General features: G+C 42.1%; 1 protein-coding gene across 1 annotated transcript; it reads right to left on the reverse strand.

The window, feature by feature from the left end:
• Positions 1-478: 478 nt before the first annotated feature.
• Positions 479-9,066, reverse strand: RSL1D1 (ribosomal L1 domain containing 1). The gene is made up of 9 exons (XM_032774023.2): positions 8,969-9,066; positions 8,291-8,430; positions 7,364-7,502; positions 6,069-6,217; positions 5,871-5,972; positions 4,793-4,886; positions 4,578-4,706; positions 3,183-3,410; positions 479-1,052 (listed from the first exon to the last, which is right to left on the reverse strand). Exons 1-9 carry the CDS (start codon positions 8,990-8,992, stop codon positions 702-704), a joined length of 1,356 nt encoding a protein of 451 aa, XP_032629914.1. The 5' UTR covers positions 8,993-9,066; the 3' UTR covers positions 479-701.
• Positions 9,067-20,996: the final 11,930 nt, after the last annotated feature.

The following is a 20,996-nucleotide window of genomic DNA, read 5'->3' on the forward strand; positions in this document are numbered from 1 at the left end:
GTCTTCTCCTCTTATCCCAACCCCTGTGTTCCTTTCTATCCCCTGCAATCTTCCTCCTGTTCTTTCTCTGCTTTTCACCTGATCCTGAAATCAACTGTACTGCATGGCACCAGCACAGCAAGCTGAGACTGCCCATCCATCTCTGCTCAGCTTCAGAAGGATCAGTTAAGGAGAGGGACCTGACTCAATCAAGCAGACATTGTCCCAGAGGTGAGCTAGTATCCAAAGCAACAGCTTTGTCGCAAACCCAAAGCATATTTATCATTGTGCAGCCTCCGTCTATCCTTAGAACATCAACAGAAACTGCATTTCCCTCATCTTTACTATCCTCTTTCTTCTCTCCCTTTTCTGTTGTTAAAAGGAGTCACCTCTTGTTTGGAGCATCAACGTAGCTAAATAAAGCATTGAAGTGTATTTTTAGTACAGGCAAAGGAAATAATAAAGCCTGGGGGATGACACAAAGAAATCCAGAAATGACCAAATTAGAAAAAGGTTTATTTACATCTCATAGCACCACTGCTACTGGAAGGAAACACTGATAGACCATTACAAACCTTGGTGAAGACAGCTCCCTACGCTCAGGCTCTCTTTTAATCAAGCTGTTTTCTCTAGTTTATAGTGATTTTTTATTTTTTTAAGCAAAGCAAATACATTTAATCAGTTCACTTTATAGGATAAAGCAATAATATAACTGACAGAGTTCAGACTGATTGTGGGACTTTCATTTTCTTGGACATCTGTTTTGGTGTTTTGGGAGCTTTCTTGGCTGACTTTACAAGCTTGCCCCCATGAGGTGTGTCGAAGGATTTTGCTGCTGTTTTTTTGGGAGTCTTTTTCAGCTCCTTCTCCTTTACTACTTCCTTTAGGATACTGGGCTTCTTGGGCTGTTTCTGTTGAGCTGGTGTTGGCAAATCTTCCTCATTTTCAGCCAATTTCAGTTTTGTTTTTGGAGTCTCCGGAGCCAACGATGCCATCTTTCTCTTACCAAGTGGTGTCTCAGGTTTTCTGTTCATGTTTACACCTTTTCCTGGAGTCTGATTTGGTTCAGTTTTCTGTATTTAAGACATGGGGAAAAATCTTATCTTACAACAAAGGACACATCATAATTGTTTCGTAAGACAAGATTGATAAAAACATTAGCACTAAAGATCAGTGCCATCCAATGAATAAATATTCTCTGCCCTAACTCAGTTGGTCATATTTCAGGTAGGCTGTGTAAGGGTTAATATAAACCAACTCAACCATGAAAGGGTCCAAGAAAAAAATATTTTGACTGATACTGTACAGAAAAGGAGCAGACTTAAGGAGAACATACTAGTAGTTGAAAGGCTGTGCTTAAAATAAAAAATCCAAGATGACTATTTTTCATTTTAGAACAACTTGGTAAAATATGTTCATTCATTTTCTCTCCATTGGATATTTAACACAGACTTGCTGGAAATGTCTGCAAACTGAGCATGGTTAGAAATGTGAATACCAATATCCTCCAAAGTTAACTTGATAGTTTTGAAGAAATTTTAATTACTGCATATACTCGTTCATTAGCCTGTTTGTTTATAAGCCGACCTCCCAAAATGGATAGGTAAAAATATCAAAAACTACATTACCCTTTCATAAGCTGATCCTCTACTTCAGGGGTTGGAAAACTTTGGCTCCTGACCCGTCACAGTAAGCTGCTGGCAGGTTAGGATGTTTTGTTTACTTGGAGCGTCTGCAGGCATGGAGCCCCTCAGCTCCCTGTGGCCGTGGTTCCCTGTTCCCAGCCAACGGGAGCTGCAGGAAGTTTCCATAGCTCCCATTGGCTGGGAATGGCAAACCGCAGCCACAGGGAGCTGAGGCGCTCCATGCCTGCAGACGCTCCAAGTAAACAAAACTACAATGCATTAGATCAGGGATTGGCAACCTTTGGCACGCAGCCCGCCAGGGTAAGCTCCCTGGGGAGCTGGGCTGGTTTATTTACCTGCCATGTCCACAGGTTTGGCCGATTGCAGGAAGCGGCAGGCCGAGGGATGTGCTGGCCACTACTTCCTGTCACTCCCATTGGCCTGGAGTAGCAAACCGTGGCCAGTGGGAGCTGCAATCTGCCAAACCTGCAGATGCAGCAGGTAAACAAACCGGCCTGGTCCACAAACCGGCCTGGCCCGCAGGGTGCTTACCCTGGTGGGTTGCATGCCAAAAGGTTGCCGATCCCTGTATTAGATATTCAAATCAATGATTCCACAGAGTTTAAAATCATCAAATTTTGGTGCCGACCTGTTTATAAGCCGACCCCCGCTCTTTGATTCATCACTTTTTTTTTTTACCAAAAATATTCGGCTTATGAACAACTATATATGGTATATGATCCTGAGTGTTTCCATTCCCAGTAATGACTTGATCAGTATGAACAGTGCATCAAGACTTTCAATTGTTAAAAGCCTTTGGGTCTCCTATTTTGTTGCTATCAGAAGTATAAATTATATGTATTAGTTCATAAAAGATTTCATGTTACTTGTCCCCTAAATAGTGACCTCCACTCAGGCAAAAGGAGGCACATTTAAAGAGATTTATTTGATTCAGAACTTGCTTCAAAGCTGTTTTATCTCAAAAGTCAGAGTAAGGGAATGAATTGCTACCACACAGCTATGATTATCTATGGCAACCAGTCCATTACCAACATACTGATGTCAAACGGTTTGATGAAATGGTACACAAGACACATATATGGGCAGAATATCCATTTACAGACTGCATAGTTTTCATCTTTCCAAATAGCAGACATGTGGAAAATGCATTGACTAATTAAGATTTTGGACATCTGGAATGCAAATAGTAGATAAAATTTCACTCCAGAAGGCATTGTTTTATTTAAAAGAGAACCTATTATTTGTGCTAGTCAGAAGTAATATTGTTTAAAAAAAATAGCTTCCTCTGTCCATAAGAGGCTTGTAAAAAATTCCAAGAGAAAAGAATCCCTTGCTCTTGTGATGTCCCCAGGAATACATGTTGCACTCCAATTGTACTAAAACACACTGCCCTGCAAGCATTAGGTTAGACATACCAATGATTTAACTTGCTCGCTGTTTCCATTAGCCTGTCTCAAGCCTTTTCCTTTCTAAAGGTATATTTCATCCACATTCAAAATCTTCATTCAGTTAAAGCTAAACTCTAGATTTCACAAACTTCTTGTTAAATAGAATTACCTCCTGCCCAGTTATATTGGCTTCTGTTTGAATAGGAACAAGTTGCGGAATTTCTCCATCATCCTCATCTGGTTCTGTGACTGCCAAGGTTTCTGCTTTTGTCTTCTGTTCCATCTCAAGATCTTTGGTAGTAGCATTATTCTTCATCTTCTTTTCAGCTGTCACTTTGGCTTTAGTTGAAGTCTGTTTTGTGACTGCCTTCTGTTTCCTTTTTTTCCCTTTCTTTTTCTTATAGAAAGAATCAAAACATCTTCAATTGCACATCATCCCTCCACCCCAGTCGGACACATTATTACAAATATACTGATCTATTTTACTACAAAGGCAAGAATGAATAGTCCACTGTTGTAGAACTTCTGAAACTGAGATCCTGAAAGAGTGTTAACTTCTAAACCAACACTAATTACAATTCTTCAGTAACAGCAATTTTATAAGCAATGTTACCATGCATCTTGCTATGCAGCAGTTCAGATTTGGCAACAAACAAGGAGGAAACAAAGCTGAGTTTTACTTTTACAGAACTTACTAAAGGTATAGTAATCCTGTATGAATGACATACATGGATTAATATATATTGTATTAATATTGATAAATTACAGGGTTTAGTGGATTCTTATATATCTACATTTAAAATTTTTTTTCCCTCTTCCCTGTATAGAAGTTATGCTGACATCAAAACGACAACTTAAAGTGTAGAGCTGTGAGCAATTAAGCAAAAATCAGCTATTTTAAGTACAGGGAAATCAACTGCAAAATTCAATGCAAAGAAATAGCTGACAGTCTTCAAGCGGATTAAATTGATGAAACTACATCCAAATAAGACAAAATTATAATAACCCAAACTTTTTAGAGTTTATTACCCAAACAATACTGAAGTTATAGTGCAGCTGATAGTAATCGATGCATCCTCCTGAGCTGTGCATTAATTTAATTAATACGATTAAGTATTTGTTTTCATTTTTTGTATTTTCCTTATGAAAATAACTGAAGCTGTATAACCTGGCTGGTCCATGAAGACGACCAGATCTCAAGGCAGAAACAAGGGTATAGAAAAGTGAGGGAATCTCATCCTCTACCAGTGTAAGGGAGGAGACTAGCAACCCTATATGATTACATTTTCCATTTGCCACTATTTCAAGTAGAAACAGTGGTTTCCTATTACCATGTACTGTTGGAAAAGCATGCAGTCATGCTAACAAGTTCTGAGTGAGAACAGTTCATCACCACTTATGTGTACTGCTGTCTGTGTACTGCACCTAGATGTCTGGCAAATATCCCTAATGCCAATATGTTAAACTTACATGACAAACACTTTATCCCATAAAGGTAACAAATAACCAGTTATAGCACCACCTTGTGGAAAGTTATTCTGCAAAGTTAGTAGGAAGTTTTTACCTGTACTCCCTTTTGATGGAGAGATGGCTGCTTGTCAAGCTCATCTAAATTGGAGATATATGAATTGAAGATTGGGAGAGCAACAGATTTGAGTGTTTTCAGGTGAAGAACTTTAATATTTTTCCAATTCTGCAATAATTAAAAAGAGTAAATATAAACAAAGAAATGCTTAAATCAAGTCCACTTGACATTCTAATTTAATCATGTCATAGTACCTTTGGCAACTTATTGGAAATCACCTCAGCAGCAACAGTAACATTTTCTAATAACTCATCAGCTTTCATTCCAGTGTGACCTACACGTGCTGTACTGAAAGAAAAAGAGAGGTGTGCTGTTTATCTGACATGAAAACAGACCTCCTGACTGAACCACTTGCTTTTAGGCATATCAAGAAATTGACTATGAGTACCGTCTATTCACAATGATCCTAATTTAAAAAAAAGAATGCTGGACTTCACAGAGAAATAAGATCTATTGTAACTATTTTACACTAGCCTTTTCAGTACTTGTTTTTGGTTTGCAAGATGCTATTAAATCTTTAAAGAATATCTATATTTGTAGCAGGAACTAATCATGCGTAAAGAAGTTATAGAAGTCTTTTAATAAAAAATAAAGGTGGGGAAATCTTAAGAAAAAGATACTTCAATTGGTAAAACCAAGGAGTTGTCTCTCAAAGGTTGTAAGGGTAACGTTTTCAAAACTAAGTGACTTAGTTTCCTAAGGCATGTTGACTTTCAGTGGGACCTATGTTCGAGAGTCCATTAGCAGCTTTTGAAAATTTTATCCATAAATCTTCAAACTATCTATGTACATCATTAGAATAGCTAATAAGTGTTATTCCCATCATAAAATAATGATTTAAAATACAGAAAAAAGAGAATTGTGTATTAATATGGCAGTTATCTCTGATTTGTTATTAATGGTAGTAAATAACCCTATGCAATCTATTAGGTCACACAAAAATGTAGCAGGATGGGAGATTAACACTAATGTTTAATGCATTGTGAGATTAGGGCTATGATGTCTTCTCATTTTTTTTTTAACGTTACCGTCAAGAGGTCAAAAAGAAAACTCCTTGTTAAAGTTTCTATTAAAAAACAAACGAACTCCAGTCTCTCTGTACAAACCAAAGTCCACTGCAGGTACAGTGCATTTTGATGAACCCTTACCTCACTTTATTCAAAGCCCTACTGGAGGGAAAGTAAATAAATTAATTTAGTATTACATTCTGACCCTACTATTGAGCACAACACTGTCTTTCAAGTGAAGCACAAGCCAAAAATCAATACTTACTAACAACACCCCTTGTTGGTAACTGGAAGTATAGTTCCCTGAATATGTTTGTTTAGTTCCTTAGCTAGATTCTTGGCTTTCAGGTTTACAGATAAAGGTGCCCTAAAAACAAAAAAGGAAAAGAAAAACAAAACTCACTAAGAACAGTTCAGCTTCCCAGGACAACATGGTAAAAACATGTATTAGCTACAGACTTACTTTTTGCTTTGATAAAAGTGTTTCCCTATATGTGAGGGCAAAAGCCTTCTAATTCGGTCATCGGCCAGGAAGAGGTCAAATCTGTTCAGGAGACGACGTTTTGCTTCAAATGGTTTGTATTCTTTTTTGAGAGTTTTATAAGAGATGATCTGTAATGTGAAAGTAATGATAGGATTAAACTCCCTTGCAAGAATGAATGGAATACTTCTATGATTATATACAACTGAGTGGCATGACTGCCAATCCAATAAGACTTCCACATTACAATGTATCTGTTGTCTTCTCTACTTTATTTAAAACACTGCCACATTATTTATACAAAAAAGACCAACTGACATTTAAAAAACAGGTAACAGCCTTTTAAAAAAAAATCAAAACAATGCAAGATGTTAGATACCAATAAAAATATATATATATAACCATCAAATGGTAGCTGAAGTACATATGGTCACACATAATCAATCCAAAACCACACATTTCAAAAACAAATTTTGACTGCTTTTTATTCTTATTAGGACATAGGCACCAACACAGCTGAAAATGGGAGAACTGTGAATTGTCTCAGCTTGTGTAAACCAGTGGCTCTCAAACTTGTGTACTGGTGACCCCTTCACATAGCAAGCCTCAGTGTGACTCCCCCTTCCCCATAAATTGAAAACACCTTTTTATATATTTAACACTATTATAAATGCTGGAGGCAAAGCAGGGTTTGGGGTGGAGGCTGACAGCTTGCGACCCCCCATGTAATCATCTCACAACCCTCTGAGGGGTTCTGACCCCCCGTTTGAGAACCACTGGTGTAAACAAACTATTTAACAATTCACAGGTCAAACACTATATAATTTTGTCCAGTAAATAAACATGTTAGAGAGTATTCAATTTTCCATTTATGAAAGATTATCTTATTTAAGTCATATCACAGTTAATGTTGAAACCACATTGGCAGATACTGAAAAAAAGCTTTCTAAAAATGCTTTAAAAACTATTTTCAAATTATTGTAAACTATTGGTATGTTAAAAATGAAGCAAAAGAAGCTATTAATTAATAAGCGTGCTCTGATATATTTTGCTTGCATAATATTGAAAGCAATGACAATTTTACTCCTTTGGGTAAATTTTGAAGTTTTGAAACTTTGACAAGCTAGAGAAATTTGATTAGAAGTCTTAAGTTTTGAATCATCTGAATTAAGTTAATATTTTGCATTAGAAATCACACACCTGTTTTTCTTCTTTTGAAGTTTTAAGGAGAAAGACAAGACATTACTGTCCATATTATATTCCAATGTCTTCCTTACCTGGCTGATATTTGTGATCCCATTCTGGATCAACAGTTTCTTGTACAAGTTTTCAGTCTGTTCTGCAGATAATTCAGGTTCATCTTTTGTGAAGAGGCAAACTTCAGATGTTTCTGGTCGAATACCATGAGGAAGTGGGCTATAAAAAGAGGGTGAAAGGGTGGAAACATTCAGAGATGGAATACAAATCTTCCTTTCCAAAGTCAGGTCTACAGAGACGTTCAAAATCACTACAGTTATGAGTACTTCAGAAAGACCTTAGGCCCCAATCCTTCAGTGACTTAGGTGTGTTCTATACTACAATTTTACACCTGCCTGAGAGATGTAGCTATACCAGCCTAACCCCTGGCACAGACCCCACACTAGGTTGATGTAAGAATTCTTACATTGACCTAGCTACTGCCTCTCAGGGAGGTGTATTATTCCTCTCATTGGCGTACATGGTGTCTACGCTGAAGCACTGCAGCTGCAGCATTTTAAGTGTAAACATACCCTCCCATGGTTAAGTACTGAGTAATCCCACATACCTCATTAGGACTACTTAAAAAGTGTAAAGATAAGCATATGTTGAAGTCTTTGCTGGATTGGAGCCTAGTAGGTAGATCCATACAGAGATTATAGGCCTAAATCGTGTTTATTTACATAACTAATCTAAATGACTTCAAGTGAGTAAGGTATGAAGGATCTGATCCTTTATATATCTGACTCATATATCACGGAAACTCCCACACATGCTCAGTCAGTGCTCCAAACTTTTGATGCTACTAACAATTCTTTAAACATATATTTAAACATCGTGGTCTTATGGGGATACAAGCAATGAATATAAGTTCAGTCCACTGCATGCCACAGCAGATGAAAAGTATTTATTATAGAATACAGAAAACCAGAGTCTTTGAGGAAAACCAGAAGTGTAAGAATGCTTACATTTTGATAACTTGTTCTTGTGGTGGGATTTTCCATACTGTCACCATTAAGTATACATTCTCGTTCTCATTCAAAAGCAGTTCATCTGTTTTATCTTTGGTCTTTGTGTATGCGAGCAAGGCCTGCACTGCCTTTTTAACCTGGAAGGGTGGAGAAACAGCAAGATAAATTAATGTTAAGGCCAGGCCTGAGTTCTCGTATTAGTGTGAATCAAAATGAGTTATTGGCAGACATGCACTCTATGGTTAGTACTGCCTGGCAGACCAGTGTGCTCTCTTCCATCACCAGAAGGGAGATTCTGCTTTACAGTTAAAATGTATTCGGTTTGCCAGCACTGATGTTCCCCCTAGACACAGCACAAGTCACTGCGGAATTGCTTCTACCCCAGGGCCGCAGTTCCAAGCTCTGTCGCCTCCCCCATCCCATGCTTCGGCCACTAACACAGCCGAAGCCGGGCGAACGCTGAACCCCACCGCTCGTCCCCAGTGCCCAAGCGGACGGTCAGGTGAGGGCTCAGGCCTGAGGCAGACGAGCTTCCCCCCCAGCAGCCGTACAAGGCTCAGGATCTCCTCGGCGCAAGGCCCCGAGTCCGCTCGCCGGCCGCGACGGAGCTCCACAGCGATTCGGGCCTCCACGACACGCGACTCAAACCCTGCTTGGCCGAGCAGCCGCCGGTACCTGTGGGCGATCCAGCGCCGCCATGCTCCCGAGTCCTCACAGCAGACCGACACGTGTGTGCGCCACCGTTCCTGCGCACGCGCAGGTGTCGCGTCGTGATGACGTAAACAGCGACCGCGAGCTCTGGGCGGTCTGTTGCGTGAGTGAGTTTTTTTGCTACGCTTTCGTTTGGCGCGCCTCGGAGAAGGGGAGGGCGCTGCGGTGCGGGGAGATCGCTGTGAGCGGGGAGGAGGGGCAAATTGTTCTGAGCGGGGAGGGAGGAGATCGCTCTGAGGGTGGGAGGGGGCTGCAGGTAAGAGACTATCATAGAATCATAGATTATTAGGCTTGGACTGGACCTCAAGAGATCGTCTAGTCCAACCGCCTGCTCAAAGCAGGACCAATCCCCAAATGGCCCCCTCAAGGATTGCACTCACCACGCTGGGTTTAGCAGGCTAATGCTCAAACCACTGAGCTATCCCCTCTCCCTAGATCTCTCTGAGGGGGGGAGGCCACTATGGGGGGAGGGAGGCCTGAGGGGAAGGCGGGAGCTGGGAGGGGGGATTGCTTTTAGTTGGGAAGGGAGCTGCGGCCACGTGGGGGAAGGGGAGATTATTCTGAGGGGAGGGTTCTAAAGTAGCTCTCTGAGGGGGTGGGAGCTGTGGTCACACACGGGGGTGTGACGGTGCGGGGGAGGAGCTGAGGACATAGGGAGAGGGGGTGTCCAAATGGGAAGGGAGCTGTGGGTACAGGGAGGATGGTCTGCGGGGGTGGAACTGCTAGCATAGGGAGTGGGGGGGTGTTCTAATGGGGAGGGAGCTCTGGGCACAGGGAGAGCAGGGATCCAGGAAGGGGCAGGCTGTGGGCACAGGGAGCCTGGGGCTGCAAGGAAGGGAAGCCAGCTGTGGAAACAAGGGGACTGGGGGGTGGTCTAGTGGGGGTATCTGTCATAACCCTTCCTTCCTACCGTAATACCACCAAGGCACCTCTACCAGTAGCTGTCTAGTGATGGGAGATTTCTAAATGAAAATCTAGTATGCTGCAGGGTTCAGGTGTTTTTATGTGCAGGTTTGCATGACAGAGTAGTAGAAATACCAGAGCCTTCTTTGCATATGTAGACAAAGCCAGACTCACCAGAGTGTCAACATGCTCAAAACAAATACTCAGGAATAAAATGTAGCAAGCCTGACACCTAGTTTCCTACTCCGAGCACTAGATTTAAACTTTGATGTGTGTATATTCAGGCATCCTATCATGGGGGCGGTTCTTTCTTAATTAGTTCCCCTATTATTTAGGGCTCTTGATTAATCGCAGTTAACTCATGCGATTAACTCAAAAAAATGAATTGCAGTTAATCTCAGTTTTAATCTGTTAAACAATAGAATAGCAATTGAAATTTATGAAATATTTTTGGATGTTTTTCTACATTTTCAAATATATTGATTTCAATTACAACATAGAATACAACATGTACAGTGCTCACTTTATATTATTTTTATTACAAATATTTACACTTTAAAAATGATAAAACAGTATTTTTCAATTCACCTCATACAAGTACTGTAGTGCAATCTCTTTATCATGAAAGTACAACTTACAAATGTAGATTTTTTTTTTTTGTTACAGAACTGCACTTCTTATGTACAGTGTCACCTGAAAGTGAGAAGAGGCATTTCCATGGCGCTTTTGTAGCAAGCATTGCAAGGTATCTGTGTACCAAATATGCTAAACATTCGTATGCCCCTTCTTGCTTTGGTCGCTGTTCCAGAGGACATGCTTCCATGCTAATGATGCTTGTTAAAAAAAATGCATGGATTACATTTGTGACAGAACTCCTTGGGGGAGAATTGTATGTCTCCAGCTCTATTTTACCGGCATTCTGCCATATATTTCATGTTTTAGTAGTCTTGGATGATGACTCAGCACATGTTCATTTTAAGAACGCTCACTGCAGATTTGACAAAATGCAAAGAAGGTACCAATGTGAGATTTCTAAAGATAGCTACAGCACTTAACCCAAGGTTTAAGAATCTGAAGTGCCTTCCAAAATCTACAAGGGACAAGGAGTGGAGCATGCTTCCAGAAGTCTTAAAAGAGCAACGCTCAGATGTGGAAACTACTGAACCTGAGCCACCAAAAGAGAGACTCAAACTTCCACTTGTGGCATTTGACTCAGATGATGAAAATGAACATGAGTTGATCCTCACTACTTTGGATTGTTATTGAGCAGAATCTGCCATCAGCATGGATGCACGTCCTCTGAAATGGTGATTGAAGCATGAAGGCACATATGAATCTTTAGCGCATCTGTCACGTAAATATCTTGTGATGGTGGCTACAATAGGGCCATGGGAACATCTCTTCTCACTTTCAGGTGACATTATGATCAAGAAGCAGGCAGCATTATTTCCCGCAAATGTAAACACACTTGTTCATCTGAGCGATTCACTGAACAAGAAGTAGGACTGAGTGGATTTGTAGGCTTTAAAGTTTTACGTTATTATATTTTTGAATGCAGTTATTTTTTGTACATAATTCTACATTTATAACTTCAACTTTCATGATAAAGAAATTGCATTATAGTATTTGTATTAGATTTATTGTAAAATAGTTTTTTTTGTTTTTTACAGTGCAAATATTTGTAATAAAAATATAAATTGAGCACTGTACATTTTGTATTTTGTGTTATAACTGAAATCAATATATTTGAAAATTTGGAGAACATCCAAAAATATTTAAATAAATTGTATTCTATTGTTTAATAGTGCGATTAATCACAATTAATTAATTTTTTTAATAATTTGACAGCACTACTTTTATTGTATACTTCTCCCCGTCTGCAAAGGGATACAAGGAGGACTGTTCTAGTCTATTCTAGAGGCATGTTGATTGAAATACTTATGAATACAGTAACAGAAAGTGGGTAACATGAAGAAATACAGGGAAAACCAGGGGAATGTATCCAGGAGAAATAGAATACCAGGCCTAAGAATACAGTAATAGGGTGACAGGGCTAGAGCTATATGGATTTGACCTTTGGAAACCAGGATGAGACCTGATGGAGAGAAACAAATGTAACAAATCTGTATGTTGGGGGATGGAGGTTCGCCCGCCCTAGGTAACACTGATAAAGTTTGGCATGGGTGGGTTTTTGTTTTTTTTTAAAGGGTTAAGGCTGTCCAGTATTACATGTCAATTAATTGGGGTGTGTGGGAGGTGAGAGGGGATGTCATGTGCAGGGTTTCTGTACAACATGGTCTGTAAGTTTAGGCAAGGCTCAAAATGCATTTCTGCTCTAACTCTCTCACTCTTCAGCTGCAGGGCTTGTAGCAGGTACAGAAACAAAGGCAGCAGGGAGGCCATGCTTGAATATATGGAGTTGGCAGTTCTGCTCATTTCTCCCGTTTATTTTATTCTCTCGGCCTTTCAGTCCTGCTCTCACTCCCTTCTGTGAGATCTCCTCCCCCTGTTTGTCGTTCTGTTGATGTGCCAGTACCAATAGAATGCAAGGATTAAAATATTCTGGTCTCTGACGCACTCCATGCAGCCATTTCAGATAGCTGGCTCTCTAGCATCTACTGCAGGAGTTGCCAAACTACGGCTTGCAGGCCAGATTCAGCCTGCAAGCCCTTTTAAGCCAGCTCGCAAGCTCCCGGTGGGGAGCAAGGTCTGGGGCTTGCCCTGGTGCGGCGCTCCAGCTGGGGCGCTGGTGTGGCCCTACTCTGGTGCTCCGACTGGGGCGCTGGGTTGGGGGGCTGCAGCACAGCCCCACTCCAGCGCTGCACCATGCAGCTTGGCTCTACTCCAACTGGGGTGCTGGGTTGGGGGCCCCACCACACGGCTTGGCCCTGCTCTGGCTGGGATGCTGAGTTGGGGGCTGTACCACACGACTTGGCCTCGCTTTGGTGCTCCAGCTGGGTTGCGGGCTGCACCACATGGCTCAGCCCTGCTCCGGCACTCCAGCCAGGGCACGGGTTCAGGGGCCACTCCACTCAGCTCCCAGAAGCTGTGGCATGGCCCCGCTCTGGCTCCTAAGTGCTCCAATAGGAGCTGCAGGGGCAATGCCAGCCGATGGGACAGTGTGCAGAGCTGCCTGGCCGCGCCTCTGCATAGGAGCCAGAGAAGGGACATGCCACTGCTTTCAGGAGCCACTTGAGGTAAGCGGCACTCAGAGCCTGCACCCCTGAGCTTCTCCCATACCCCAACCCCCTGCCCCAGCCCTGATCCCCGTCCTGCTTTACAAACCCCTCGATCCCAGCCCAGAGCACCCTCCTGCACCCAAAACTCTCAGCCCCACCTCAGTCTGCATCTCCAGCCGGAACCTGCACCCCTTCCCGCACTCCTGCCCTGATCCCCCTTCCATACTTCAAACCCCTTAGTCCCAGCCCAGAGCAGCCTCCTACACTCCAAACTCCTCATCCTCAGCCCCACCCCAGAGCCCGCATCCTCAACCAGAGGCCTCACCCCAACCCCAATTTTGTGAGCATTCATGGGCTGCCATACAGTTTCTATTCCCTGATGTGGCTCTCAGGCCAAAAAGTTTCTCACTCCCATCTACTGGGTAACAAAGTGGAGTAGTTAGTGATTTCAAACTTTCCTCTGCCCTAGATAAGAGATTGGAATAGACTAGCAAGGCAGCTGCTTCAAAGTTGCTGAGATCTATATATGTTACTACATGTGTATATATGTTGCTAGCAGCGTGGGAGGACATCTTGTAGATGGTGTGGCCTAAACAACATAGCTAGAACGTGGAAAAATTGGAGAGAGTCCAGCGGAGGCAGCAAAAATGATTAGGGCGCTGGAGCACATGATTTATGAGGAGAGGCTGACGGAACTGGGATTATTTACTTTGCAGAAGAAAAGAATGAGGGGGGATTTGATAGCTGCTTTCAACTACCTGAATGGGGGTTCCAAAGAGGATCGATCTAGACTGTTCTCAGTAGTACCAGATGACAGAACAAGAAGCAATGGTCTGAAGTTGCAGTGCGGGAGACAGGGCCGGCTCTAGCCATTTTGCTGCCCCAAGTGCGGCAGCATGGGGGGGGGGGGGGGGCGCTCTGCCGCTCGCCGGTCCCGCGGCTCTGGTGGACCTCCGGCAGGCGTCCCTGTGGAGGGTCCACTGCTGCCGCGGTTCCGGTGGACCTCCCGCAGGCGTGCCTGCAGATGCTTCACTGGAGCCGCGGGACCAGTGGACCCCCCACAGCATGCCGCCCCAAGCATGCGCTTGGTGCGCTGGGGCCTGAAGCCGGCCCTGGCGGGAGGTTTAGGTTGGATATTAAGAAAAACTTTTTCACTAGGAGGGCGGTGAAGCACTGGAATGGGTTACGTAGGAAGGTGATGGAATCTCCTTCCTTAGAGGCTTAACAAAGCCCTGGTTGGGATGATTTAGTTGAGGATTGGTCCTGCTTTGAGCAGGGAGTTGGACTAGATGACCTCCTGAGGTCCCTTCCAACCCTGTTATTCTATGTTTTTTCTAACTGTTGGAGCATCTCTGGCAAAGAAAGTGTGGGACAAGGAAGCTTATGCTGAAATCAGAGAAAGCTTTTTAAAGCCTGCAGATAGAGAGCAGTGTCACAGCACATAGTGGTGGTCCCAAAAACACATTGCTGTGATGCATTAGGATGTGTGAATTGATGGTCACAAAATCTAAAGTCCTGTCCTCAGATCAGCAGAGGCTCTGCAAAGTAAAAATGGTACCAAAACAGGTGACATCAAAGAACGTGTGTGTTTTAAGGATCTTCAGAGAGAAGGAAGATACAGAGACCTAGTTTTATTTGTGTATTGGAGGGGTGAAGGGGAAGCTCCAGCCAGGCCAACAGGGCTGCACGTGGGGGTAAATTACATGCCTTCCCAAGCCTTGCAGTTTGAGGGGGGCTACACCCATCATGTCATCCCCAAACTATGCCCCTTCTTAAAACTCCTGTTTGAGATACTGGACATACAAGAAGACAGGAGGCTAGAGGAAGGATAATCATGGAAGTTAGACAATTGAGGCCTGATCTAACTTACAAATTAAATCAATCTAGGTAAGTCACTCAGGGCTGTAAAAAATTTCCTCGACCTAGCTACTGCTTCTCAAGGAGGTGGAATAACTACAACAGAAAACCCCCTTCCATCGATATAGGTGGTGTCCGTGCCACAGTAGCACAGCTGAAGTATCTGTAGCATAGACATAGCCTGAATCAGTCTCCTCAGTAGAAGGATTGTCTATGATTGTGGTTGTCAAATGAAAACTGCTCTTAGTGAATGTGTGGGTAGTACATACCAAAATTAAAAGCTTAGTTTTTCTGTAGTTCTAAGTCAGCAAACCAGCTGTTGAAAACTCTGTAAGGATTCCAATTTTTTTTTTAGAAGTATTTTTATTTCCCCAGACTAGGTTACTTTTTCATTAGAGGCAAATTTCTGAAATCTATATTCTATCAGGACCATATGTACTACTTGCCTTAAATTGTAGAAGGAAAATATGCAGAAATTAGTAAGAAAAACATTTTGAGAAATTTGCAAGGAACCTATTATTGGAGACACTGGAAAATTTTGCTATTGTTCTAAGAGTTCATTCATTAGTTATATATTTTCTGTGTAATCTTAGACTACACTCCTTCTCTCCCCAAGAATAGGGATCTGATAAATGCAAATAAGAATAATTGAGTTAGAGAAAAAGATTATGGATGTTTACACTCCTAGTGTAAAAATTAAAAAAAAAATGCTTTAAACACAACGAAAGATGTCAAACTTCAGTATTAGGACCCAAATTCACGGCTGTGAAAAATGCATCACAGACCGTGAAATCTGATCTTCTGCATGAAATCTGGCTGTCGTGAGGGAGACCAGATTTCAGAGCTGAAGGGCTGTAGAGCGAAAGCTGCTGGTATGGTAATGCTACACCCTTATTTCTGTGCTGCTGCAGGCAGCGCTGCCTTATGAGCTAGGCGCCCAGAGAGCAGTTGCCTTCTGGCTGCCCAGCTCTGAAGGAAGCAGTACAGAAGTAAGGGTGGCAATACCACAACCCCCATACACTAACCTTGTGACTCACTTCTGGGTCCGTACCTCCAGGGTTACACCACCATGAAATTTACGATTTAAATATCTGAAACTGTGAAATTTAGTTTTTAAAATGCCATGATTGTCAAATTGACCAAAGTGGACCATGAATTTGGTAGGATCCTATTTATGATGATCCATGTTACAAATAATTTTTGTAGTCATTTATAAGTACACTTCTACCCTGATATAACGCGACCTGATATAACGTGGGTTCGCATACAATGTGGTAAAGCAACACTTGGGGGGTGGGGAGAAGGGGCTGTGCGCTCTGGAGAATCAGTGCCTCAGCATGACTGGCTGACATGCTGCTTTGAGTGGCATGTTAAGGGTGCTGGGCTGGAGCTGAGGGGTTGGATAAGGGGCGGAGGGTCTCAGGCCGGTCAAGGGACGGATGTGTTGGATGGTTCAGAGGTTCTGGGGGGCGGGGCGGTCAGGGGACAGGGGCGTTGGATAGGGCATGGGAATCCCAGGGGGGCCTGTCAGGGTGGGGGTGTGGATAGGGGTTGAGGAAGTCAGGTGACAAGGAGCAGGGGGGCTTGGCAGGGGTGGTTGGGGGGGATCTCTGGAGAGGGTGGTCAGGGGACAAGGAGCAGGGGGTGTTGGATGGGTTGGGGGTTCTGAAGGGTCAGTTCGGGGGCAGGAAGTAGGTAGGGGTCAGATTGGGGGTGGGGCCAGCCTGTTTGGGGAGGCACAGCCTTCCCTACCTGGCCCTCCATACAATTTTGAACCTCGTCGTGGCCCTTGGGCCAAAAAATTTGCCCACCCACACGTAAGGAAACAAGTGGAGAAATTGAAGAAGGATCTCGATTTTACATGCTTGGGCGAGGACGCTTCTGCACATCAAGGTAACGAATTAATGCTAGTAGTGGATGGCTTAATCATTTTAAAAAACATCATGGCATTTTGCAAGTTGCAATTTCAGGAGAGACGCGCTCTGCAGCTATAAAAGCTTGCGATGATTACCCACTAAAAAGTTACAAGAGATCACCATTGAGGGTAGCTATTCTCCGGTGCACATCTATAATGCTGATGAAACCAGCTTATGTTACCATATGTTGGCAGATAGACCACTTGCTTCTAGGACCAAAGAACAAAAGGCTGAAGCTTTTAAGGTGATAAAAGAGAATGACAGTACTTTTTCTGTGTGAATAAAACCGGTCCACATAAACTTAAACCTCTGTGCCTAGGCAAATCCAAGTCACCTACGGCTTTCCACCATAAGAACGTGGATTCGCTTTCATTCATTTATCGCCATTCAAAAAATGCCTGGATGAGATTGGATATTTTCGAGGAATGGTTTAAGTAGTATTTTGTACCAGCTGTCCGGAACCACCTACGCAGACAAAACCTGGAACCAAAGGCATGGCTCCTACTTGACAACTGTCCCACTCACCCCCCGAGTTGAGACCTTAACCAGCAAAGATGGGAAGATAAAGGTGACCCACCTTCCTAAGAACATGACGTCCAAAATACAGCCCCTCGATCAAGGCATAGTCACATTTAAAGTGAACTATCATAAGGCCTTAGTAAATAGAATTGTTGAGGACAACATTAGCATAACGGATGTAATCAAGAAATTGAATTTGCTGGATGTATTTAACTTAGGTGAGACAGCCTGGCTAGGAATCACTCTGTCAATGATAGAGAAATGTTGGCATCGTAGTCTCAAAAGTGCTTTTGTCACTGAAAGCGACGACAACCAAGATGAGAACAACTTTAAGGTTTTACGGAAGAGGCGGCCATGGAGACAGAACAAGTCTACAGGAAACTTATGGCTCAAAGTGGGATAGCTGATGTTCAAGAGTGGATGGAGGTGGATACTATGTGTCCAACCTATGAACGACTTACAGATGTAGATATAATTCATAATGTTGCCCCTCAACCACCTGGTGCCTCAGAAAATGTGTCTAACCCTGAGGATAGTGATAAAGAACCTCGGAGCCACCGCCCAAAGCTGCTGATGCGGTTATAGAGTTAGAGATTGGTCTTAAGTTGCTAGAAAGCCAGGATGTGGATAGACTGCAAATGCTGCAGTTAAAATCCATAATTGACCTGGCAAAGGCGGCGGCTCTCGGTAGCATGAAGCAATAAAGTATAACAAGTTTTTTTTTTTAAATTAAAAAAATGTTAAGGGGTGCATCTTATAAGCAAGCATCTTGTCCCCCCCCCCAAAATTTTCAAACTACGTTGTATTTAATAGTTAACAATTCATATTACGTAACAATCTACATATAACATAGTTGGCTAAGTGACGAAGTGGCCCACACTCTTATTTGCTAAAATACCAAAATCCTTTTTTACAATTTGTAAGGATGTGTAATTAAAAACATTTTTCTGATATTTTGTGAATTTTGCATTTTCCTAAGCATTACATGCAGACCAAATGATTGATGTATGATGAAACTTAGCCCTCATAAGTGCATTTAGCAGTGTTTAGTACCTGTGTTAATACACTGTACCTGTTAAGCAAGCTTATGAAATAAATTGTTGTAATTAAAGAGAGACAGTTTAACTATTGTAGAACAGATTTATTTACTGCATACAGTGTGTTAGTTCTAACAAATGATTTGCTGCTGATTACTAATAGAAATGTTCGAGGGCAAAGCAAGTTTGATATAACGTGGTTTCACCTATAATGTGGTAAGATTTTTTGGCTCCCGAGGACAGCGTTATATCGGGGTAGAGGTGTAGTGTGCATATTGTCATTGACGCAGGCTGTGATTAATCTTCCTGTGGACTAGAGTTGATGGCAGGAAACCAAAAGCAGAATTTTTTTTTTAATTGGTATTTGGAGCCTCAAGCCAGTATTTCTACATAAGGGGGGGAAAAATCTGATTGCTCATTTTATTGTTACCAAAGCCATTATTAGAAGTGACCTGAAATGGAAAAACAGGTTCCAGTTAGTGCCTTTCTTCTTGACATATAAAAGACCTGAAAAGGTTTTCAAAACTTAAATTGCAGCAAGGGTAGTTTAGGGTAGTTTGACATTAGGAAAAACTTTCTAACTGTCAGAGTGGTTAAGCACTGGAATAAATTGCCTAGAGATGTGGTGGAATCTCTATTATTGGAGATTTTTAAGAGCAGGTTGGACAAACACCTGTCAGGGATGGTCTAGAACAGGGTAGGCAACCTATGAGATGCGTGCCAAAGGCAGCATGCAAGCTGATTTTCAGTGGCACTCACACTGCCCGGGTCCTGGCCACCAGTCTGGGGGGCTCTGCGTTTTAATTTAAATTTTAAATGAGGCTTCTTAAACATTTTAAAACCTTATTTACTTTACATACAACAATAGTTTAATTATATATTACAGACTTATAGAAAGAGACCTAAAAACATTAAAATGTATTACTGGCACACAAAACCTAGAGTGAATAAATGAAGACTCGGCACATGACTTCTGAAAGGTTGCTGACCTCTGGTCTAGAACTAGGTAATACTTAGTCCTGCCTTGAGTGCAGGGGACTTGTCTAATGACCTATGATTCTATGAAAACAATACTGCTTTAGTTTATCTTGGAAACTGTAAGATTAAAGCCCATTCTTCTCTATTTTTGCTAGAAGTCGTGGCTGAGGACCTAGAGAAGTGGATTGTGAATTCATCCCTTAATTAAAGGGGCATACGTGGTTAATTTTTAACTAGGACACCTGTTCTTCCACTTCAGGTGGTTTAGTTTTTTTTGTTTTGTTTTTACAGTGGTCTCCATTCACATTACATACTGCTGACTTATTTCCTCCTATACAATTCAGCATCTTGACCCGTCCCTGATGCTCCTTAGGTATCTTCGTCAAACTGCATCTGGAAAAACACTCACTTTTCCTTCCAAACCCTCTCCCAGTTCTCTTGTTGTTAATGCCATCATCTTCCGTGTCACACAACATGGGTGTCATAACACTCCATTCTTCTTACCTTACACACCCATGACCTGGCCAAATCCTTCTGGTTACTACTACTTCCTCCACAGCATTTTCAAAGTCCTTTTCTTGTTTAAGCTTTCATTTCCTTCTTTTTCCTCTCCCCTATAGTCACTTGTTACTTCCCATCTTGAAATCAGTGTGTAAGCTTGTTAGACAGCAACTGACTCTTACAACTTATTTATAGAGTGCCTATGACACTGGAGGCCCAAGCTTGATTGTGCCATCTAGACACTACCAGAGTATGAATAATAGTTATTTCCCTTGAATAATTAGGTTTCACTTCCTAGCTACTCATTCTCCAAGAGAAGGGACCATCCCTACCTCTGTAATTGTACAGAACTCAATACCATGGGATGCCCTCGTACCTTGCAGCCTCATCACTACCATAAGTAACTGCCAATAATAAACCTATTAGTTCTGCAGTGGTCCATAGTTTCTCTAGACAAACAGTACAAGCAAGGTCTGAATTTCAAATGTTAAAAAAGAAAGAAAGTACTTTAGAAAAATTCTTTCAGGCCTTTATACACTATGGAGAAGCCAGATTCTCTCCCCCTCTTCAGTCCCTCCATTTACATAACACCTTTGAAGAACAGATTCAGATCCTTCTACAGCATTCAACATGTGCAAGTTTTTCAATGCGACTCAACCAACCAGAACATGTAGAAGAACAAATATCTAGAAGAGGTGTAGTGATGGATGGATGTGGAAGGTTCTCTGTCCTGTCCCCCATTCCAGAGTTATGTTATCCAGGGAACAGAACTACAAGCACTCTCCAGGCAGGCAGTTATCATATAGTGTTTTAAGGTGAACAGAAGTAATTTTCCATCTACTTAATTCTCCATGTTTTTCTTTAGATTACCCTACAGGGACAGAGTGTGGTTTAATCAAATCCTAATACTTCTTGGAAAAGCTTTTATATGCAGTATCTTGAGCCACCCTCAAAGAATTGAAGTCATGCTTTCTTCCACTCTGCCAAGCAGATTTTTTTGGCAACAGAAATCCAACTAATGGTGGGACAGGAGTCAAGAGTTAATATGAAATTGAACAAGAGAACACAAAGGCCTTTATACCCAGAGCTCAAGGTAATCCAA

This window comes from Chelonoidis abingdonii, chromosome 9 (genome assembly GCF_003597395.2).
Source record: "Chelonoidis abingdonii isolate Lonesome George chromosome 9, CheloAbing_2.0, whole genome shotgun sequence".
NCBI lineage: Eukaryota > Metazoa > Chordata > Testudines > Testudinidae > Chelonoidis > Chelonoidis abingdonii.

What these genes read in the sequence shown, in the direction of transcription:
- RSL1D1 (XM_032774023.2), bottom strand. Translation starts at nt 8,992, where the DNA reads ATGGCGGCGCTGGATCGCCCACAG. An exon ending in CACTTTTATCAAAGCAAAAA is followed by an intron (nt 5,973 to 6,068) that starts GTAAGTCTGTAG and finishes TTTTGTTTTTAG; the next exon opens with GGCACCTTTATCTGTAAACC. An exon ending in CCAATATAACTGGGCAGGAG is followed by an intron (nt 1,053 to 3,182) that starts GTAATTCTATTT and finishes TCTTAAATACAG; the next exon opens with AAAACTGAACCAAATCAGAC.